This window comes from Cebidichthys violaceus, unplaced genomic scaffold (genome assembly GCF_023349555.1).
Source record: "Cebidichthys violaceus isolate CVI_PGR_0920_01 unplaced genomic scaffold, fCebVio1.0.p SCAF_8, whole genome shotgun sequence".
Classification (NCBI taxonomy): domain Eukaryota; kingdom Metazoa; phylum Chordata; class Actinopteri; order Perciformes; family Stichaeidae; genus Cebidichthys; species Cebidichthys violaceus.
The window spans coordinates 556,623-581,612 of record NW_027176964.1 but is presented as its reverse complement, the minus strand read 5'-3'; the positions used below and the strand labels follow the sequence as shown (position 1 = coordinate 581,612).

The window sequence follows — 24,990 nt, the reverse complement described above, 5'->3', positions numbered from 1 at the left end:
CAAACGGCCCTTCATGACTTCCCCGTCCTCGTCTCGTCTGCCCGCAGACCACTGAGCTGACAGGAAATGAACGGTGGCCATCACAACTAGTTTGACTGGTATTTATGACGGAAAACAGGAGCAGCAGCGGAGATAATCAGGTTTTGGCAGCAGAGGTCCACTGAGCAAACTAAAATCATTTCACCATGCAGCCTGAATTCCATCTGGCTTACCAACCACACTGTCAGAGACAAAATGTTCCTTCCTGTAGCTTGCTACAAAGCATTAAACCTGGGTAGCCATGGAGAGGGGATTACTGCACTCTCCCTCTTTGCTAGCATCACCAATTAGCCAACCTGTATTGAATGAAATGACAAGAGGGTCCAGACTGACACTATCTGATACACTCTCCATTAGCCGAAAGCAGGAATAGCATTATTAATAAGGAGTGCAGCACGCGGCAGTCAATATAGAAGTACAGCATACAGTGTGAACACACGCTCGGTGCATCTTCCATTTGGGCTCGTTATTTTTGCAGGCAGGCATTAGGCAGCTAGCACACTCATTACTCGGAGAAAGATAGCTTTCTGCAGTTCAGTGCCCTCCGGGGTAATAGAGCACCGAAAGAGACGAGGCACCGATGCCTCGATTTTGACCTTAACTGCTTTATCTAGGTGGTTGCCGCAAAAGAGGGAGGAGGGAAAGAAAAGCCTTTTTTTTTTTTATACTTTGAAATTAAACCTTCACAGCAAAGAATATAAAGACTACAGAATAACTGCTGGGGAGCAGCTTGATGGCAATACTGCCGAAAGTAATGCTTCTCTGCAGCCTTTTAACTAATCCACGGCACAGGGATTTGTTCTTACGGGCATGTTTTTGGCTGCCAGATGAGCGAGATGCCGTCTCGTTGAGAGGCAGGGCGGCCTACGTCAGCACTGCAGGCTGCTATCCAGCCCCGCGGAGCAAGGGCACAGGACAGACAAGCGGGAGCTGCAAAAAAAAAAAAAAAAGGGCCCCTTCCCTCCAGGATTTTCCTCTCGAGCCTGGCGGCGCTCCGAGCCCGCGAGTATAATTCTGCCACCAGGCCGGTCCCTGGCATCCTTTCCAGATGGTGGCGAACAGTGGGGCGAAGAGGGAGATTAGTAGGAGAGCGATGACTGGTTCCTGACTACACATCCGGTGGCTGAGTCCCATTCTCCTCCTTCCCGTCATATGCCAGGCATGGTGGCCGTGGAGGCCGGATGCTCCCCTGTCTTTGTGCTTCAGCGAGGTTTTAAGCTGCTTATTAGTGAGATGACAAGATGCTGTGGCAGAGCTCTTATTGTCGATGCAACGCAAACCACTGACAGAGGAAATATAAAGCCATTAAAGTACATTTATTGATTTGTTCAGGGCATACAGCTGCTCTGCATTGCTATTGTTTTGTTTTATAAATGACAAATACCGAAGTGAAAAACCAGACAGAAAACTTGTACGATTGTAATTAAAATTAAATTCTATTAAAGCAAGATTAACTGCTCTGGCTGCATGCACATCATTACATGAACAGCATAAAAGATGAAATTCAAATTTGACTTAAGCTTCATTGTAGATAATTGTTGTGAAACAAAAAGTTTGAAATAATTAAAAGGCTCGAGTACGAGTGAATCTTTGTGTGAGAGCGAGAGAACGAGACGGAGAGGACGAGAATATGAATGTGTAGCAGAATGAGTGCGACACGGCTTAAAGACGGAGAGAGTATAAGAGAGAGGAAGAGAGAGCGTGTCACAGCAAATTTCACACTCCCAAGACTGGCAAAGCGAATCATCCTCAACTAGCGTGGAAAGAGTTGCATCAGCTTCTATTTTCTCAAACTTTTGGAAAAGACTTTCAAGAGATGCTCCCGCTGAAATCCTGCTATGTGATGCTGAAAGAATGCGAAAGAAAAGCAGGAGAGAAAGAATCGGAGACTTCCCCCTTTTGTTCGGAAAAGTTGACGAGACGAGGAAATGTGGCAACTCTGGCAAAAATATGAGTGTACAAATTTTGTGGCCTCAAAGCGCACCGCAGTGAAGAAATGAGAAGATCGATTGTGTCATGGCAAAGGAAAAGACATACATGTATTTTTTGTCAATTTCGACCAAATTGCTATTATTACCGATATGCGCACTCTGAGAGCCCTGACAACAGGACGGTTATGAATCATCCAATGTCATTTCCATCTTCTCCAGATTACATAAAGGAACGAGTAAGAGAGGGAAGTGGTGAACAAAGGGGAAGAAGAGACGAGGAGCACTCACAACAACTCAGGCAAAAGTTGCTGTGCTGTTGTGGCGGCACAGGTTGATTTATGACCGTCCTGTTTTAAGTACAAGGCTGCAGATCTTACGTAACTCCATTCAACCGAAGAAACCCTGAGCCAATCCACAGATCGGCAATGAAAGATACCTGCACCACCTGTGCCCATGTTCCTTCGTCACATCCCAATGATTTCACAGTATAGTCGGGACTGGAAAGGCAAAGAAAAAAAACAACGGAGCCACCTGGATCACAAAAGCCTCCCATCACCAGACGCTTTTGTCGACTCTCAGGTCTTCAAGCCAATTACAACACATACAGCACCTGATGTTACTAAGGACATCACACATAAAAGCATACTTAAAGTCATTTTCTCCTTTGATCTGCCAAAGCACTGTATTGTGATGTGTATTTAAATAAGTGAACCAATTTTCACAAATACTGCTTGAAGGGCTAAAACAGAATAATAAATGGCATGTGATTATAGTGTGGTGTGGAGGTGTGACCGTAAACAAGTTTCTGTCAAACCTAGAATCAAAAAGACGCTTAGTCATGTCACATGGATGAGACTGAATGTCTGTTGTCCTTGGTTTCAACATATTGACAGATTAAAGTAGAAGTGTGCATTCGTGTAAGTGTAACCAGTTTAGCCAGGTTATTAATGGGCTTATTTTAAGAAATAATCCTATGTAACGTTACATTTCAGCAGCAGATAGTCTCATTTCAAATGAGACTGTCTGTCTGTTCTTCTGTAGCCTCATATATCCAATTTTGGAAGGTAGCATTATGCAGCTGCTAGTATGCCAAGGACATGAAAATGCTACACGCTAACAAAGCTTCTAGGAATATTATTGTTCGGTTCTTCAGTTGGTCCAGGTTGAAATACTGGATTGGTTTCCCTGACATTTTCAACAAACATTCCTGCTCCACTTAAGGATTAATTTGACAATTTTGGTGACAACTCGACTCTAGCGCCATCATCCACAGCTGTTTAAGCGTTTAGCGTTAATTAGCAAACGCTAGCATGCTAAACTAAGACGGTGAACATGGTAACCATTACACCCGCTTCTATTTAGAACGTTAGCATCGTCAATGCTAGCTTGTTAGCACGCCCGACATTAGCTCAAAGCAAGTTTAGCCGCTTCACATAGCCGCTAGCATGGCTGCCGATTCTAGTGTTTCTTTTATAAACATTTTGGATAATATTTTGGACGTAACATTAGTTTTGTATGTAGAGTTTAGCAAATTTAGACACGGACCACATTTTGGTGTAACGTTACTATGATGCATATTTACTGTTATGCTTCAGTGTCAGTCACTTGCAAAAATCAAGTGATGCAGAAATATAAGAATACAAACTAATAATCATCGTTTCATACTGCACATTAATTGCTTGACTGATGTTTCATGAATTCTGAATTGTATTCTTAGTATCGTACTTATAAAAACCCTGTTTCGTTCATCCAACATTCATAGAAATGTAGCGTTATGTAGCAGACACACTGAGACCAGAGATAAATGACTGAAGACAAAAATATGCGATAATTGTGGATTTTAGTCCTTATATTTGGGACTTTCTGTTCGATCTTTCACAAAAACAGATGCTCAATGGAAAGGTCAGTGGCTGAATGAATTGAGTGGTGGAATTCACAAAAACTAGCTAAATTATGAACTCAGATGCTATAATTGGGTTGTAAAATCCCCCTTTTATTGTGATTTATTCTAAAATAAAAACCATATTGGTCTTTCATCACAATTCTACTTCCATGATGTTCATAATGTGTCAGTCATGCGTCATGTCGTTTGATTCTTATTACACAAACCGTTTTAGAGGTTGTTTGTTTGGTTATCTATTGTCAAGTCCACACTGCCCATGTCAATATGATGACAGCGAGTAATTAAAAGATGTGAACAAAGTCCAAATCATTCTGCAGGTGCCAAGCAGAGCATCAAACGAGCTCCAAACCACAAGCTCTCACCCACGACTGCAGCACGACCACAGGGATCTCTATCAGTCGGCAAAAATCAAAGCTTAAGGGGTGTAGGTGTTGGTGTTTTTTGACTGACACACCGCATGAGTCAGTGAACAGGTCAAATGACAAATACTGAGATGGGTCCAGATAACGAATGATAAATAGCAAAGTGTGGACTCTGTAACGCTCAACATAATTGCACATGACAACCCTGTTAGCATAAAATAACACAATTCAATTGAAAAGTTTATTCCCTTTGGATTCCTTCTTGAGCTTTTACGATTATTATTTCTTGAAGTAAGGATGAACCAAGAAACATGAATGGACTTTGTGCCGGTGAGTTTAAAGTTATCTGGTCTGACAGATGACTGAAGCTCTCACAAGTTAGCGTCACATTATGTGTGAAGGGACTACTACTGACTGCTGCCTCACTTTCACTGCGTACCGCACGCCAAGCCACTTTCAATCACATGCATTTCATCTGCAATCCTGACAGCAGGAGATACCAGAGATGACCTGCAACGTTGTGATCCTACTTGTGACAGTCTATCGAGCTAAATTGATTGTCCCAACATGTACCGTTTGTGCGGGCGACTGAGACAGACATTTATCTCTGAGTCTCACTTTCTTCATTTTTTTTGTGTGCTTTTGTTGCTCCGGTGTAAAGAACACTCACATTCTTACTTTTATCTATCATCACTGTCAGCATCACATTCTACCGAGCCATTCCCCCGTCACTTTTGCCGTGCCAGGCTCTGACCCCAATTGCTCACCGTACGGAAACTGCGCACAAGAGGAGTATCTTCCACGGCAGCAGGGCCGGAAAAAAAAATAAATGTACACAATAATTACATGGCTGGCTTAGCAAGAGAAGAGGCGCAGGCGGATTGGACAAATTGCTACGTGTTACGAGTGGCGTGGAAGTGGGCCAGCTGAGAGGATGGCATCCCCATCTGGGATCCTCTCAGGAGGTTATCACCGTGAGCAATCAGCATGCTCCAGAAGAAGAGCCAGAAAAGACCCCTTAATACATCATCAGAGCTGCCCTGCTTATAACCCGCCCTGGGCTATATGCTCCTCTCCTTTAATGGAAATCTATGCAGTACAGAAACCAAAGAGTAATGTGTCACCACCCTCCCCCCCCTTTTTTTTTTTTTGCACTTGCTTCTTCAGCAGATTAGAAAGCCAAATCAGTCAAGTCAACACATTAGGAGGCTTATGGTTGGTTTGGCTGCCTGCACGTTGGCTTTTTTAAAACTGATAGAGAGCGAGAGGGCAAGAAGTCAGGGCTTTGCATCCTTAGACATATCGCTGTATGGCAGGCTAGCTAACCCTCAAATGATGTACGCATCCATCCAGGTGTGTCATGAAACACACATCTGTACATCCTGATATCTAACAAATATGTTTTGAGTGCGTGTTCATATTGGCTTGTATTTTTGAGGCTCACCTGCAGAGTCGAATGGTGTTGGGAGTCCGTCAAGGTGGGCCAAAGGAAGCGAGAGCATGAAGGAGAGGAAACAAAGAAAATCAATGAGAAGACCGATAGATGTTAAGATGAAAATAAATCAGTTCAGGGGTTACTCGATAAGGCGGAGTCTTCCATTGCTGTAATGCTTTACCTAAATTGCATACACTAATCTAGAAGTACCCCAGAGCCTATTTACGGACATAAACATCACATCCAAATGAAACAAATACATCTTGCATTTTATATTATCCACATAACTTCAGCCTTAAATTGTTGTTACTTTGTCTGATAGAAAAAAACCTTGTCGTATAGAAACATCATTTGTCAGTTATTCCCTTGTGAGGTGTACATATTTGTGTTGTTTTAATATTTATTATTACTAATATGATATATGTAGTGTTGATCTATATGTACTGATCCATCTGTATCAATAATATCTTTGAGCAATTTGTAATGAATGTAATGAATGATCCATTGGTCCTGTAAATTGTCTATTAAAGGTTATTGAGTTTGGCTACAGAAATCATCGATTAGCATTGTTTCCTTTGATTAGAATGTTATTCTATATTGAATAGTTTTACTGTGAGTGTGACTCGTATCCACGTCCTGAAGTGCTTCTAAGCAATTTAAACCATCGTCATCGGCGTCGTTGAAGTGTAGACTAACAGTCACCACCATCGTAGAACACAACGCAGAGTCGCTTTGCTGTCACTACTATCGGCGCATTAATAAAGAGTTTCCACGGAGCCGTTATGAACCGTAGATAGTCAAGAGAAGGACGGGAAAAGACCCCTCGTTACGCAAAGACATGCGACAGAATTCTTGCATTACATTGCAGTACAATCATCAGTGAACATGTCACGATAAAAACAAAATCCGTAGACAGAGCTGACATTCTGCCAAACTTGGAGGGTTACTTCTTAAGGGTATGCTGTCAGCAAATATCAGTTTACATGTCGTTGATTATTCCGGTGCGTTCTTTTTACTCGAGCCACTGTCGTCCCAAGTTTGACACCTCTCAGAATGAATTCTCCACCAACCACCGGATAAGTTTTGCTTCGTTAGTATAATAATCACCGTGTTCAGCTGACGGTTTGGTGTGTTGACAGTTTGTTGACACCTGCTTGCAACACTGCAAGCTGTCTCAGGTAACTCAATAAAGGAGTTGAATAATGGATCTAAAATCTGACATGAATAATTCATGAAATCATCACAAAGAAAAACAAGTCGTAAGGAGGATGTGATAGGGCGGTTGGCATTTTCACATTTCTGTAAGACGACAAAGATAAGTCAAAGATGTCAGACGTCGAAGCTCAGTGATAGATTCAACCTTTTTGTTGCAGACGGAAGAGAAGGCTTTGGGTGGTTATGTTTCAGATTTGAATAGCAGCATTCAATGAAAATGCAACATCATTGATGACATTCCTGTTCGGTGGCATTGCATCAAATTGATCACAGACGTCAGAGATGTTCCTGATTGAGTTCAGATAATCTTGACGAGAGCTGTTCGATATCCAGTCGACAAAATCTGCTGACGAGCAGATGCTCAATTGAGTCAGTTGGTTCTCCATCTACCAGAGACCCTCTTCTGTCTGCTTCTATCTGACCTGATAGAAACCGGCCCGGCATTAAAAAACACTGCGCTGCATGTACAGTAATGTACAGTAACAGACTGAAGCAAGCTCAGCTTCCCATTAAAAAGTAAACTTTTGCTTCTCTACTGCATGAATTTGCCAAACACGATTCATATTGTGTAACATCATATAAAACATTTTTTTTGAACATGTCACAACATTCTGAACATAGAACATTTGAAATCTCCTCCATAGAAATCTTCATGAGCAAGGGATCCAACAAAAACAAAATGTTGGTTAGAGTGGGTGTTATTTTATCTCCAGATGGACACAAGAGGACAAAATATCCAGGATATTCGAGTAAGGCTCCGTAGAAAACAACCAAATAAGCCAAACTGCTTCCATGTTGAAGAGGAATTAAAAGTGTAATATGCAGGAATTTTCTAAAAAAAACAATGCATGGACTCATACAAAAACATTCCCTCTCAATCATCACTTCTAACCCACTAGAAGTGTGCGGTGGTGTCTTGTATATTATTTCTTTAACGTGCGTAGTGCCTCTTCGTGGTGGGACTCTGATGTCCAATAAGTCATAGTCATCGAGAGCCACTCCATGTTTGGCTGTGCAGTAGCTATCCCCGTCCTTGAGTCAGGCCGAGGTGCAGTATTACTCAGCGCGGTTCATATGCATCCAGAAGAGTTTACAGTGACTCATCAGCATACCAGCTAAATCACAACGTGCATCATATAATAGCTTGCTCAGTTCTTCCTGCAGTCGAGATGTGTTTTGCGAGACATTGTGACCAACAAAGACGCATGTAGCAGAAAATGAAAAGCAACAAGCCGTGGAGTATAGTAAAACTAATACACATGAGGTGGTCTGCAGACTACTTTCTCAATTACTGAAATGAAAAATGTATAATGAAAACTCAGAATTTTATCCAAATATCAGCCCAAACCCTGAAGATATTCAATTAACTATCATATATGACAAAGAAAAGCAGCAAATGTTCACTTTTGAAAGTCATTCATTTGCATTTTTTGCATGTTTTAATCGATTAATTGAACATTTGTTTGACACACATGCTACTTTTCTACGCATTCTTTCCGCCTGTGCATGCTGGGATGTGCTCCACTAACTAAACGGATATAGAAAGTGAATGAAATCCTGTTTAAGTGTGACTGAAAGGTAAAAAATTGCCCTCACATTTGATTTCGCAGAGTGCACTGCTGTAAACAGAGCTGTTGGAGATGATTTAGAGAACAAATAGTGGGCTGGATTATCCCATCTGTGGAAAAAGTACCAGACCAGTAGCTCAGGCTCAGATAACCTCAGGTCAACCTTCCCTCGAGGGACTCTATCTGATCCCCTCTTTGTTAGAAATAAGGATGTGTAGTCCTAGACCAGCTGCAAACAAAGAGGTCGGGGCCAGCAGTCTGTGCCATACAGGGGCAATTATCTGCACAGAGGCTATAGAGATATTAAGAGCCAGAGGGGAAAAAAAGTAGGTTACAATCCTAGAAAATGGTATAGATTGATCCTGCCATACAAGCGGTGTTAAGAGGCTTCCTGGACTGCAAACTCACCCCCAACAACCCCAATTCCTGACCCTTTGTCACAGCATGACACAGCTGTAATACCATGTCCCTACCCGCCTCCACAAACCCAAACTCTCATTACATCCATCTCCTCGGGGTTCTGCACCCAACAGACACCCATCCAGAGTATTAAACACACACACACCACAAACACACACACACACAGAGCTACTCCAGCCACCTACTTGTGTTACATAACACATGGCGCTGCCTACCCATCCACCACCCAGATCTGCACTACGCTCAGCCACCGACGGAGATGCATCGCCAGAGCGCTTACGCTGCAAAAGTCTAAAGGATGCACTTCTCTGCCTGGAAGACTCGTGTCAGAGGCGAGGACGGGTGCTGATGCTGAATGACCCGTGTTTGTCTTCACGGTGTAAAACCGAGATTTCAGTCGGATGGACTCCCCCCCCCCCCCCCCCCCCCGAACGTGACATCTGACGATCCGTGAGGGTTGAGAGTGTGGCCAAAGGATTGGTTTTGAAAGTGGACCACTAATCGTGCCCAAGCTCTCGCTTCGCCAGCACAACTAAACGTAGGGTCCTATTTACTAAAAGCCCTATTGGCATGAAAAGACCAGACGAAGGTTCGTTTTATTGTGTAAACAAACAAAATGTAGCTTTGAATAAGCTTGGGCCCACATTAGCTGCCAAATTATTTTTTTTGAGGCAAAAGCTAAAACTTCATGCCAGATTCTGACACAACCAAAGATTCCTTTTTTGGAGCGGAGGGTCTCTTGAAGCCAAATGCGTGAAAAGCCACAATTTAGTAGTGCGAGTATTCTCAGAGAGGCCCAACACAAACATTAGCGTAGTGAGCTGTCCCTCGCTTTAAACAGATGTCCTTGTAACTGGACAGAGCCCTGCAAGTCACCAGCACGGTGCAGCTAAAAAACCCATTTCCCATGTAATAAATGTCCTGCAAAATGGATACAAATGGCTGACTGCGTTTTAACACAGCAGCAGGGTGCATCTCTAGACACCAGTTGGTCCAATTTTACAACAGAATGGGCCCAAGAGCACAACAGGGGCCTGAGATGTACTGTGTGGCAACACAAGTGTCATAATTCCTCCTTTTTAGCTGTACAGTATTTCATTCCAGGCCAGCAGTTCGTTCCAGTACGCTAACACAAAACCCAGGGAGCGCTCATCTTCGGAGAACGGCGTCGGGCTGCTGAACGGTGCACTTTTTTTTAACGCCAGACTCCTCAATGAGGAAAATCTCATCATCCGAACCAGAGCTGCAGAGAAGCTGCAGAGAAGCTGCACCGCCACAGCCCCGAGCAAGACTTACAGCGACTCGTATCAAAATGGGCACTACAGAGCGTCCGCACAGAGGATGATCCGCAGTTTACAGCGCCGTCTCGTATCAGAAACTGCTTTCAGTTTTTTTTTTTTTTAAAAGGACCAAATGGTGCTTGGCGAACGACGCAGCATTCTGGTGGCCTTTCTTCTTCCAAATCTCCATAGTAACATCGCTCCTAACTGGCAGGGTATTAAGAATACAACTCGTGTGAATGACTTCCTCACATTTGATTCACTTTTGCTTTCGTGTGCTCGGCCTCTTGTGTCCTGGCAATTCGTGGCCTGCTATTATTTTGGCTGAACCTTCAGTTAAATGTGCTGTCTTGTTGCCAAGGGCTCCACTTTTTCTTTTTCCCAAAACATAGGGCAACTCTCCTAGCTCTCTTATCCATGATTAATACATATGTATACAAATACTGCAGCAATGAAGTCATTAAACTCCCCACACACACACACACACACACACACACAGAGAGAGATATTAACCATTTTGCTTCTGGAGAAGTTGGAAAATGATTGCTTTGTGTGCAATGATGAACTCAGGCCCCTAAAACCACAAGGGCTTAATGCATTAGGGTTATGATTTCTTGCTTACCACAGGTCATTACTTGCTTGGGAACTGGAAACAAACTTTATAATGTTCCACAGTTTTAAAAGTATTATCTCATATATATAATACAGTCATCAGTTATGGGCAGCATCTGGTCAATGCACCACTGACAATAGAGTCCAATAAAAAATAAGGTAGAGCAGCGTTTCCCCAAACCTTTTGTTCTGCAGGTCCACTTTTTAAAAACAAACCATCGTGACCCAAATCACACCAGGCCTCATCAGTGAGAACAGTGACTTTGTGCATTTCTGACCATTTGTTTCTGCATCACCTATATATTATCTAGTTTAAAACAGCCATTACAAAGAGACATACATTTGATAAACTCAGTTTTATGCATGTGTGAAAAAACATATCCACATAAATACTTTGTAAATGAGAACACATGAATGCATTAAGGCAGAGGTGACAGGCTATCTCTTTCCTCTCATCAGTAAAACAAACATGAAGTGGACAATTATCAGAACAATACGGACATTATTAATTGGTCTGAATTGGAGCGTTGGAGCTCTCTGAATCACATCAGGGAAACGAATACAAACTCAGACATGAAAAGACTGGACGACATTCAGTGCCACAGGAAGTGAGTCTTTACAGCTTGGAGCCGATGTCCTGCGCTCAGATGTCGGGTCCAAAATGGGAAACGCGATTGTGTTCCTCAAGGGGTTGTTGTACATGCAGTTCACATACCCCACCACATGACATGCTCCTGGGTCATGGCCAGGGGGGATTCAGCAGTGGAACTACTTTAGGTTATTCCAGTTGGCGGGGGGGAAGAGCAGGAAACGGGGGTATAAACAGTAAATAGGGGTCACATTACTCTTCCTCTCAAGTGATTCCCACAGAAAACTCCACAACAAACCCTTCCTTAGAGTTTAGTCCCGATTCGCAGAGCAACAGACTGATGTTGCAGTCGACAGTTGGTTTTAATATTGTCTCAACTATGACATCTACTTTCCCACAATCAGCAGCCAGAAGAAAACAAAAACAAAAAAAAAAACAGAAAAGAACAAGCACCTGGCATGTTGCCTGAGTGAGTCCTTTGAAGGCAGCGAGCACAAGGCCAGAGGACATGCCACAACACCATCAAAACAATGACATCTACTAAAGGAATGTAGGACCTGGGTGATAACGCTCAGCTGGCACATGTTGAACAAGCTGCACTGACATCAGGGCTAGCATAAAAGAAAGGAAGAGAAGTAGCACCGACGCTCGGATATAAATACATACAGTAAGGATATTCTAGTGCGAGAGCAAATGTCAAACCGACGTGTACACACATCTAACTACACACTAAAGCGGGAGACAATGGAGCCGATTTGTCCTCACAAACTGGTTTATATGCCATTTTTAAATAGATGTGAAGTGGCAGTGATACTATCAGATAAGGAACAACGCGGCCCTCCAACCTTTTTGCTCAACACGATTCATTCACAAACTTTTCTTTGAATAACTCCAGCAACCCTCACGCGGAGAAACAAACAAACTCGAGGCGCGTCCTTGAAGAGTGACTGACGCCGAAAAACTGTGACATGTCCCTGAGCTGTTATGGGAATTACATTTAATTTCCGCAGCCCTTTAAATAGTCGCCGTGTTCTCAATTTGATTTCTCTCCAGGAGCAGGAGTAACTGTCTCGCTTGCATGGTGTACGCTGCCATATATATTCGGCAGCCTCATGGCCTCGCATACTGTAGGCCACACTTCCTGTATCCGGCATTTTCCTCTTCAACGGAGAAAATGTGCTCCCAGAGGGCCAGAAAAGTCCCTGTATGAGATTTCTTTTCAAAGGCAACTGAGCTTCTTTTCCTAAATAACTGGATAGCTAATTCAAAGATCACTGCTTGCTCTTCTAAACGGTGTTTTATACAAATAAAAAAACACTCCAGGTTGATTCTTTGCCTCTATTCTCCAGAAGAGATCTGAATCCTCCCCGAGTAGAAATTCCAGAGACAAACTGCTCTCTGATAGCCATTTTCATTCGAAGGACACTCTTCACCATGATCCTCTATCCATCCCCAACCTGGATGAGGCCAGAATCTTCCCACAGTTAGTCACGGGACTGCTGGCAGGCTGAGGGGACTTGGAGGCATATGCGCCTTTCCATCTGTTGCTCACTCGCTGCTTTCCAAACCCCTTCCTCTGTCAGCAGCCATCTGCTTCCAGCCCTACCCCACTGACAGGAAACATGAGCACTTCCACCATAGGATATGGATGATGCACGCAAAAAACAAACAGGAGCCTCAGGCAAATTTATTGACCGCTGTCTCAAAAAAAAAGAAAAACGTTATTATAGGAAATAATAAATCTAACAAAACAATATAACCTTAGATGTACGGCTGCAACCGAATAATCAATCTAGTCAAGGTACAGGTAAGGTAAGGTACATTCTAAAAAGGTACAGTGTGTCGCACTTTGGGGGGTCTATCAGCCGTAATATAATATTCATAGTTATGTTTTCAGAGAACGATCACCTGGAACTAAGAAACGTGTTTTAGTGAGCTTAGAATGAGTCTTTCATATAGGGAGATGGTCCCAGGCCCGAGGAAGAGCGCCGGGATTTAAAGCAAATTTCACAAAGTGGCTTCATGCGCCGCTGAGCAAATTTCATTAGCCAGCTCCAGCGCTGTATCCAGTTAACTTTATACATCCATGGTGGGTCCTCTTCATGTTTCCACAGTAGCCCAGAACGGACAAACCAAACACTGGCTCTAAAGAGTGTTTTGAGTTTTTTTCGCTACTCAACGGCCGCCGTACTTCTCGGCACGCTTGTGAAACTGCGGTAACGTCAGCCGCCGTCTGACTTCTGTTGCTCCTAAAAGTAGTGTTATTATGGTATGGATGGCCTTTGAGCGAGGCGAACAACACTACCACGGTTTTACGAGCAGCGGCTCTTGTTATGCTCAGTTTTGGTTTAAATAAAGTCGTACTTAAATTGTATCAAAAGACTACTGTGGTGGTGTCCATACTATGGTGAATATAAACTGCATTTTGTACATTAATACAGCAATCTAAATTACAAATGTCACATCCTCTCAATTGGCCTTCTAGTTATAGCTAAATTCACAATGTGAGAAAGAGAATATAGACCATATTACATCACCACCTAACCCCAAAACCCCTTTTGTTCCCTTCTTTCTTTCATCTAAATCTAACAAAGCTTCTTAAGGATGAACAACCACAGATCTATGTATGGTTGAGACAAGCACTTATCTCCTTTTCTCTATTGAAAACCCAGTCATTCAAAATGAACTGAGCTTAGAAACTCAGTGGCTCTTACCTTTAATAAAACATTAGATCAGAACTACTCCACACTACCCATTAACAATGTCAGAATAACAACCCTCTACTTTCTGTACAGAAGAGATTAGGGTACTCTAAAGAAAAAAAAAACAAAAAAAAACCAGCTCAACCCCGTCCCTCCACATTCAGAACAGAAGAAAAAAAAGTTGTTGTCCATCAATAGGAGAGAGCGAGCCTTTGTTCAGCAGCACAATGGAGGACATTCTGCTGTTGAGGATAGCGTCACATTCAATAAGCCAATGCTGTGGTGCTGCAGCAGAGAGAGGACAGCAGGGCTGAGGCAGAAATGGCACCCTGACCCCGCCGGACCTCCCAGTCCGAGGCCGCTTACAGCTCTCCGGTTCAGCTCATCTCTGCTGACCCACGGTCAAAAGTCCGGCGCCGTGTTAAAATGCATTTCAATGGGGACGGGCTGAGCGTCCACAAGCTGCAGATGACAGAAATTTTATGGGCTAATCACAAAGCAGGGGAGTCTTTTGAGCGCTGAGGCATGTGCAGACCCTGTTATCTGGTGAGCATCTGTTCAGGCTGAACGTCTGTTACTACTGCGCTCCCAAGAATAAACCGGTGACGTAAACGTGATGTCAAGTGGGGGTTTTTTTTCCAACGCTGACTCTCAAGGATTAAACTGGGGGCCTGATATTTGGCATGCTCAACGCAGAGGTGCTTCAGCAGCCACAGATGGTCTTCAAGCAAATGGGAAATCAAAAAGAAGCTTACGCTTTTATCAATGGCCGCTTGAGCAAGTTGACAAGGGAGCTGCGTGTACATTTCAGGTGTTCGCATTAATCCGCGGTACATCACATCACAGAGGCTCAACTGAGAGCCTGACAGGGCTGGTGTAGACCTCTGAGACGTTAGATGCAGCAAAGCAGCTTCTTCCCCCGGCAGATACGGGATCATTCTCCTCTTCAACATTGACGGAACGGAAGTGAAAAGTGTTTCTTCTGGGTAATCTGTGTTTGTCTTCATTTTCACAAATATTCACTGGCAGCAAAAGGACAGATCCTAGAGGTCCATCAGTCTAAGATGCATCCCATTTACTTACAGTGACATCCCAAGTCCACTTTTGTACTTCTAACGCTTGGTTCTATCTTGAAAAGGCCCAAAAAAATACCATAATTACAGTTCTACTGTTGATTTAAAGGAACTGTAAAACAATTTTGATACATGGAATCAATCGCCTCATCTAACGTTCGGAAACAACCTGTGCTGGTCGATATTGATCATCAACGATCTGCAAGTGGTATCAGCAGCAAAAAATGACCGGCGAATCTCTAAAAGTTGTATTTGTTCCCTTTTTTTCTTTTGTGCTGATCCAACCCAAGACTCAAAACGATCAGAACCGTGAGTTTTATGATCCGTTGCACCCCTAACACTTTCAAAATAAAAGCCCTCTAGCGTCTTTCTGTGTTTACACAAGGCTTTTATTCTGAAACATTTGCGGGACAGTGTGGATTGTCATTCACAAATGAGCACACACATCTTTACTTTCTTTCTGTCTAAAACAAATACAAAGGACATTCGTAATGAAATGAAACATGTAGAAGGAAGGGCCGTCTGTGCGGACACCACGCGGTGAGAGACGCAGCAGTTCAGCGAGCTGCAGCTGTCACGCAGGCCGCGTGGCCCGGGCCTAACGAAGCGAATAAAAGATGTTTAACTATCCCTCAAGAAATGTGAGGTTTTGCAGACCAATCTCCAGAATAATAGGAAAATAATTAGCGCCTACACACTTCTAAAGATGGCAATTTCAGTGTTTAACCTATGTTTACTTTGTAACTCAGTCCGAAGAAAAACGAAAAAGGAGAACAGGCCATAGTTGGACCTCTTCCACGCCTCACAGATGTATTTATGTGACGCTTTATTTAGGCACAAGATCTACAACTAGTAAATACTTACTGAACTACTCTATAAACACCAGCATTCCACATTAACAGCAATTTATATTGACACACCGAGTAAGCGACACAGCTGGTGGTATTGACTGACATTTCTAACTCTATAACAGTTTCTAATCCATATTCACAGATACGGTTTTGAAATATAATGAGCACATTGTAGAGGCGGCCCTCGCCAGAAGCAGCAGCGGCGGCATTTCCCCGACACAGATGGCCCACAGTGACAACTGTAAGGCCAGTTCCTCAAATCAAATTCAAACCACGCACACACACACACACACACACACACACACACACACACACACACACACACACACACACACACACACACACACACACACACACATCTCACCTCTAAACCGTTACAACTCATTAAAAAACCTCTGTAAAGCCGCCTGTGTTTCATGTTTAATCAATGATTATTAATCAGGACTATATTTCCCATCTTGAGCCTTCAATGAAACAAAAAAAAAAAAAGCAGATTATACATAACTTCTGCTACACTGTGACAGCGTGCGGTCACTGAAACGGTGTTAATTGAGATAGAGTTTTACATCTCAGTGGTCATGAGGAAATAAATCTCGCTTCAGCAGCGATGTAAAGATGCATTATCATCACTCTCTGCTTGTGATCGGCAGACGAGCGCTCTGCTTCACTCTCGTCGGCAATTGACTGCGAGAGAGATGCGTGGTGCCACACAATGCCTACAGAGAGCTATACGAGGGTTCAGTCTGTGAGCTTTTTGTATCTCTCTGCGTCGTCCCTATTGCTATCTGAGCGCACAATGTCCCATTGTGCGGGGGCGGATTCGTCCTTTCTCCAAATCCCAAGCACCCCTCTTGAGCAGCAGTGGATTTGGGTGACTGCCCTTGCTCTGACATTGGACTCTCTGTTGGAAATATGGAAGTCAGCGTGGGCTTTCTGCAGTTTTCCGAAACACGGTCATTGCTCAAGATGCAAGATTACATTACGGAGGAACATCATAACACTCACAACAGGCGGGAAAAAAAAGGGGAAATCTCCTCAGGAATACACACGGGTCAGAAATCACAACCGGCTGTTGGGAAAGTGTGATAGCTAAAAAAAGGAGTCTAACATTTGCGTCATCCTGTCCATCACCGAGCTGCGTAGTTCTTGCCCTTTGCTGTAATCACAGACTGTAGGTGCTTTTATGCAACTGCAATCATCCACACAGCTTTTCAATTACCTACACAACTTCCTTGTAAATCTAAAGAACATTAAGTTTGATAAGAACGTGAATGATGGAAGCGATCAGAACTCCCAAAGAAAACTATTCCCAGGACACAGTCTTCTTGTTAATGAAACACTCCTCCACATTGACACGAATAGCTAAAAATACCACTGGAATCACAGAACATGTCTGCAGTTGTGTCCATATCTCAGTGATCTGGATTTTCCTCTATTTACATTCGCTCGAGTATTCATTCCCCTCAAATAAAATCCCTGACCAAATCCTGCCTCCAACGGATTACAGTCAGTAAAAAACGCATTTATAAATAAAAATGAGTTTGTTCCTCTGAATAAATCTGAATCTATCTGATATTTCTAACAATTAATTATGCAGCAAGGACATGATATCCAATGCCTTGCCAGATGACTGTTGGGTATTCATTAGCTCGTCTATCTGTACTAACTAGAGGTCAGCTTTCATCCAGTCATGCACAGTACAGGTAGTGCAACACTAATGTGCATGAACAGTTTTTCTTATTCATATTTATATCTTTTTTTTTTTGCTCCCGATGACAATGTGTGACTCAACAGCATACTGGTTGAAGGTTAGCCTGATATCGGGTGATCGCTGCTGTGATGCAATCCTCAATTCTTATATATTCTTGGCCAACAGCTAAAAAAAAGTTTGGTCTGCAACAACCTTTCTGCAGCATCAGCAATGTCACTTCACAGTGAGGTTTAAAGATGGCCACCGGCCAGAAGACGGGCCAGTTTAAGTCTGATGATTGACACGAGAATAATCAGATTTAGTGGTTTATGGAAAGGGCGGAGCTACTACTCATTAGATGTGTTTCCATATAGACTATAATACTATTATATACTATACATTTTTTCACTTTTATTTTTTAGGATGTATACATTATTTACTATATTAATTCTGCCCTGAAGTGCATCGTCGTCACTTTGTATAAATCTCTGCTCTTCTGTTATTTTTTTTAGCAGCATCCTGCCGTTAGTGTGAGTCAATCTGTTGGTCAGTGTGTCCAACAAGTTCCAGAAACTACAGACTGTGATCCATCATGGGACGCCGTTACAAGCAGAGTCTGAGAGCCGGTTGCTCACATGGAGAAGAAGCCCAGACCTAGAATTATTCCCAGACTAAAAGGTTTAGCTGACACGGCCATTAAAAGCATTTTATGGATTAGGCCAAATCGTTGTCCAGCCTGCTATTGATGAAGCAACGGTTTGTCGCTCCGGCAACCCCGCCATCTAATCCTGGGGATTTTAGAGTCATTTTAGCATTACGTCAATGACGGCCCTCAGACATTCAGGTCACAGATCACAGACGGTTTGTGACTGTGATTACCAGCGAGGCTGAGTGGGCAACTGGCCCTGTGCCTCTTAAAGTCCCATGGTTCCCCGTGTGCCACTTCTTTTTCGGTCATTTGTATTCTTCGTTTGGTAAATGTTCCATTAAATTATCAAAAAACCGACATGACAACTTGGGGCTGCTTAGTATTCTGGGAGTGCTGGTTGATTTCTGGACCTCTGTGCAAAATATACTGAAGCTGCCATCTTTTCGTGTGCTGAGTGAACTGCACCTGGTGGGAAATTGGAGGCAATGGGGGGAAAAAAAAAACAGCATCATGTTTTTTTTGCCCTGGGGCCCAGAAACAGATGCAGCTCATCCAAGCCTCTGGGAGTATTAACGAAGCGTCTTCAAGAGTTTAACAGCAAATCCACTTGAGAACCACTTTGCAATTCTTTATATTATTTGCATTTCCTGTCATACTCGCTGGTTATCGTCAATTACAGGGCCTTTCTAATTTAGATCAGCCTCAGTTCTGTATTCACAAACAGTTTTAAAATGTTATTCGGAGATGCAATACGAATTGGCACGGAAACCAAGCAGCACCTTGAATGCCAATCAGAGCAAAAGGAAAGAATGTGAGGCCAAACAAACGCACACAAGAGTCTGAATGGCTTGTCATCATCATACAAAAGGTCTTATTAATCAACAAAACTACAGGGAAACCTTAGTAATAATGGGAATTCATTTTGTGAGGGCTGTGATTTATATTCACTCTTTCTTCAGCATTTTCAGCTAAATGCGCGAGCCACCGGTTCCTTAGCAACAGACTCTGCAAGATTGAGGAGGAACAGCTCTGCAGCGCCACGGTGCAGGTGAAGACAAGTCGGCCAACGTCTCCTGTTGCCGCTCTTCAAAGCCTCTTGGAGTTACAGTTATTAAGGCAACTGCGCCTCATTTAACAGCATGAAGAAAAATGTACATCAAAGCAGATGTTGTTTTTTTTGTGAGGACACCAAAAATCTGTTGAGGCCGCTGACATTCCGTGTATGCTTAGAAATATTAATTCAGCACCAGTCGTCGTGCACTTCTCGTCAAAGTTTTACTCCAAACAGGTTAGCAGTGTGCTTCACAGATTCTTAGATAAACAGTTACAGGGTGTGTGCTTGGCATCTCTGCTGCTGCTTTGTTGTTCAGCGGCGGATTTTTGCTTTTGGGGTTAAACATTTCCCACTGCAACATTTTGTATAAGCCTGCAGGTGTGTACACGGTGCCACAGCAGCAACAGTTTTTTTTTGTTTTTATTCCCAAGGATACCTGGCCAAATACAGATAATGTGACATCCCATTGAGAGGTTTATTATCTCAAACATCAGGTTGAGCATGCGGCGCTCCAGAATCAGAAAGCACGGGCTCTTTTGTAATCTTTGTTGTTGACGCTCCACAATGACACGAGGGGGAACTGGGGACAGGGACGGACAGGGACCCACAGGGACCCACAGGGACCTGTTTCTGCAGCAACAGAAGCTGCAGTCGACATTAATGCTGTCCATATGTCGTGTTTTGAGAACAATACAAAAAAGGCACAGCAGCCTTCAGACATGACCCTAGCTAACTAGCTACCTAGCTAAATACAAACTATTTTTCCTGAGGTTTGTGGAAGGGCATTCTGGGAAAAGAAAAGTCTGCAGCTGAAGTCGACACAAACGCTAGAAGGAGAATGAATCCAGAATAAAAAAGACGTTATTAACACCACAAAATTAAGCCTAGAATGCTTATTCAATTTATGTCCCCTAAAATATTTGCATTAAAAATGATTTGTGAATAGTGCAAGCAATTAACGTTATGTTTTTATTTGCATCTCAGAGATAACTCATAAAAGGCTCCAATGTTGCCCCATCAAGATACAGAATAAAGACGCGCCTTCATCGAGAAGATTATGCAACAATCCTAAAGGCATCAGAAAACAACTGAGGCAGCCCAGGCCAAAACCAGCTGCTCATTTTCACGAGGATGACTTTCTTTTCCATTGATCTGACCTAAATCTATGGACACCACCAGACACATTTAAATCAAAGTAGATCAATATGCAAAACCAAAAGTACAAAAGATGTCCCAGTCTGCTGTGTCATTGACAGGTAGCATCCTGGAATATCCTAAAGCATCAGTGTTGACTGCATATTCAGATTTTTTTCCCAGGTAAATATTGTAAATATTGTCTCTGACAATCTGTTGATTACCTGGAAATGTTGGTAGGTCACCAATCTACATATAAAAACAACATGTCAATATCGTTAAAGTTGCATTAAAGGGACAGTTCACCCAAAAATTGAAGTTAGCTATTCATCGGTCCACATTGTTTCGGGGTGAGTGGCCGTGTTTTGGAGATATTGGACGTCGAGATGTCGGCCTTCTCTCAAATATTGTTTGCTGAAAGTGCCGAAAATATACTTTGGAAAAACTCAACAGCAATGTGTCTTTCTAGAAATCATGACCCGGTTACTCGAGATAATTCACAGACCGTGTTGTGATAGACAGATAATAGAGTGACATCTAGTCCCATTATATAGGAGAGAAGACTACATGTCTGTGGCCGATACCTCCAACACTAAGCAACTCACACCCAAACAATCTAGATTAATAAATAGCGCTAAAGGTAAGAGGGAAAATATGTATTCCTGAATTTGGGATGAACTGTCCCTTTAAATATTTATCTTTTCTTAACATTCAACAACATTTCCCATGAATCTTTGCCATTGGCACACTGTCAACTCATAAGGGCAACAGTAATTGTTTGTTAATGATAACAAAATTGCTATATTTTTGTAAAAATTACAAAAAAGATGCTAAAGTTGTACTGCCCAGTGCAGAAATACTGAACGATAACGCCGTTAAAAAGATTTCCCCACATTTAAAATCTGTCTATTTCACTGTCAACTCATATATTCTGCACATAAACGCTGGTTTCACCTAAACTCCAGACAATTCCTCAGATTATTAAACAACTGCTGGTGCATTCTGAAGGATTGCTGCTTTCAAGATGAACTGCCACTTGATTCCAGTTCTTTGACCCTTTAAATGAGGGCAACGCTACCAAACACAGCCTTGGAAGCAGTGGTGCAAACATGTACATGCAGACAGTTGCTGTAACACTCCTCTGAACCCCCCCCGCCCCCCCGCTGACTTTGATGGACAGTCCGCTGACTGCTGTGTCACACAGCCACTGACTGGATACATGGGCGGGTGAGAGACAGGGAGGAACACACAAGAAACCGCAAACCATCATTTAAGACGTTCAAATCTGACATGTGGATCACCCGCACTTGGGTTTTGACAAGCTGCGGTCGCTGGTTTACAGCCGCTGTCATCCTCCTCCGGTCAGCTCGTCACATTTGGACTTGATTTCCTGCGGGTGTGAAGAATAAACTCGCCGAGTGGCTTCATAACACACCCAGTGATGTCCATCATGCCGTGTCCTCGTGGCACGCTGTGCATGTGTGCCCCTGCATTGTCCAGAGCCACCATTAGTTTCATGCAACATGTGACTTGTGGCTCTGCTACACCGAGGTTCAGAAGGGAAATAAGGTCACACTGTTGTGCATGAGGAGTGAAAACAAGTGGTCCCTTTAGGAGACGGCATTAAGGCAGCAGAAAGGTGTTGTTAGAGCTCATTACACTCGCAGGGTGCTGCCTCTTGTGAGTGCCCTTTATTAACACTGCAGTGTCTGGGGGGGCAATCCACTCCTGGAGCAGGACTGTGAGCTGGGCTACGCCCCCAACCTTCGACCTCACAGTGTGATTGTTGACACTGCTGTGCGCCCATAACAATGTGTACATAAAAGGAAAGGAAAAGTAGACCCCCCTCTTCAAAACAGACACACACCACCACCCCTCCATCCCCCAACCCTCAATGAATGAGCGGCCACAAATCGCCAGAGAACCCCCCCCCAGCATGATTCCCCGACCTACTCACCTTCGATGGAGATTACATGCTCTCGGATCTGGTTCTGCAGGGCCAGGTCGTCGATGCGCTCGATCAGGTCGTAGATGGCGTAAATGTTCGGGTGGACGGACTCGAACCGGTGGATCTCTGCCCGGATGGCCGCCGAGTTGGACAAAACAAACTGCGAGCCCGCCGAGCCGGGTTGGGCAGCCTGGCCCGAAACAGTCCCCGAACCGAACTGGCCGGCCCCTGAGCTCGCGGACGATCCGGATCCGAACTGGGACGGGATGGACTGGGGCACTGGGACGGGAACCGGCGTCGGGACCGTGCCTGGAGTGGGCATGGCCGGCTGAGACTGCTGCGAGATACCGGACCCTGGGACGCTCGACTGGAAATTCATCTTGGGTTTTTTGGGGGGTTTTTTGGGGAGCGACTAACTCTTTTTTCTTTTTCTTTTCTTTTTTTTACAACGGCAACACAAATATGCAGACTACAATTTGGGATTGAAGCGATGCGAACAAAAGAAGTCCGCGCGAACTGATGGTGTGGAAAACGATCGGCGCAGAAGCATCAATAGTTGATCGCCAAATGCAACGAAACGCGGCTCTTGTTCATATTATTAAAACTTGACTGTGATTCATTTTCCGTTATTTGGCCAGATCTGTCCAGGGCCCTTCTTTTCCCTTTCTCTCTGTGGCTTACAAACCCGCAATGCCTACCACTCGGACACTCCTTTATGGGCTGCCCCGCTGCTGTCGGTCTAACCCGTTTTCCTCCGTCGCTCTGTTTTGAAGGAGACAATGGGCTTCAGCACGGCGCCCTGGTCCGCTGCCTTCAATGCGTTGTTTCTGCGCTGCTGAAATGAAATCGCGTTTAGTCCTCTTTGGTCCAAGTGGTCCCTGCCCAGCGCCCTCCTCCGCATGCTGAAACGTCACCCAACACGTAATTGTACTTGAGATGGGGGAGGGTGTGATTGGATTTGGTGGAGGGGAGGGGAGGGGAGGGAGGGGGGGGGGGGGGGGGGGGGGGGGGGGGATCGCAACGTGCACATCATTATAATAACCTACCTGACAGTTATGCAACCGCAAAAAAAAGAAAGAAAAAAACTGGCTACTGCAAGATACACAAGTAGATACAGCGATGCCATTTGGAATATCACCAGTTGTTGTTGTCTCGAGTTAAAACAAAAGCCACATGCAATTCTATCACAATTGGGCCCTTTCACGTGTGTGTGTGTGCATGCGCGCGCACGTGGACGCCCAGGCACGCACAATATTGTCTTCTGAGGGATTTCTTTGCACCATGTGTCAATAATGACGAATGTAGGTCCTCTTACAACTCCGTGTTTATGTGCAACTGTATATCTCTCATGGGTGGATGTCAGATTTGAAACCACAGCTGGCACAACAATGCTGTTTATATTTTGATAGAGCCTCTGTGGTCGCATCTATTTAAACACTCACACATGTGTATTATTCAATAAATAATAGTCACGATAAGTACCAGTGTCTATCATCAGCAGTGATACCGTCCACATACCTGGATGTCACATTAGAGCTTTCTCCACAACGCGCATCATCAAATATCACTGTATGTTTAAAAAAAAAAAAAAAGGCCTTACATTAATGAATCTCATAAGAAGTGGTGTGATATGGATCATAATAGATATTCCTTCTATATAAAAGGCAGACACAGAGACACCTGCTGGTTTGAATGCGCATTACAACAACAGCTGTTTTCAGGCCAGAAGACTGTCCCGATCAGTCAACGTCGTGCTGTTGGTGCAGCAGTGTGTTGATGCAGGTCAGGACCAAACGCAGCTGGAGACAAAAAAGCGCATCATTGTGTGTCTGTAACATGGCAGACTCTCAGGTAGAGGGTCTCGACTCTTTGATGCAGTAAAGAAATCTGTGCCAAGATGAAAACGTTTTATATAATAAAAGTGTTTGAAATAAAATGAAGGGGAGAAAAAGTATTATAGTTCCCGAACCCTTCAGGCAGCTTGAGGCTCAGTCGCTCTTTTCTCCCACATTAATAATACAGCGTGCAATAACCATGTTTTGTTTTATTCTTCTTCTTCTTCTTCTTCTTCTTCTTCTTCTTCTTCTTCTTCTTCTTCTTCTTCTTCTTCCCAGTATTTGGAAACACAGCTTTAATCTAGAGGTTAATGTTGTAGTTGTGTTGTTTTTTTTTAAAGTGTGATTTCCAAGACACATACTTGTAGATAATTCAAAAATCACTCATCTCAGCAATTTTTGTTCTATATTTCCATACGGCGTTATAAAGTGCCAACGGTTTCTATTGCAGTTTTGAATAGTTGCCATGGTTTTAACTTAATTAAAATGCTTGTGAAAGTCAGTTTCTTTTCCCCTTGTGCATGTTTATCTACCTTCTTTTATCTAATTCATTATGTAACCAAACCTGTTGTGACAGCGGAGATGAGAAAGCACATCTCTGAACAGCTGCAATATGACACCTAACATTTTATTCTTGGGTGCAGCAGCATCGTGTCTGAGAAATTATACATTCAGCAGCAAGAACAACCTGCTGTTTTCA

At 43.5% G+C, this 24,990-nt stretch overlaps 1 protein-coding gene across 2 annotated transcripts in view; it reads right to left on the bottom strand.

Annotated features, from left to right (window-relative positions):
* The window catches only part of agap3 (ArfGAP with GTPase domain, ankyrin repeat and PH domain 3), a 113,676-nt gene extending 90,309 nt beyond the window's left edge, over positions 1 to 23,367 (bottom strand). Inside the window, exon 1 of one of the 2 annotated variants that reach the window (XM_068737745.1) lies at positions 22,465 to 23,367. In XM_068737745.1, the coding sequence (XP_068593846.1) occupies positions 22,465 to 22,834 (370 nt within the window). In that variant the 5' untranslated portion in view covers positions 22,835 to 23,367. The remainder of the gene's footprint in view (positions 1 to 22,464) is intronic. The other variant, XM_068737748.1, reaches the window with a different exon arrangement.
* Positions 23,368 to 24,990: the final 1,623 nt, after the last annotated feature.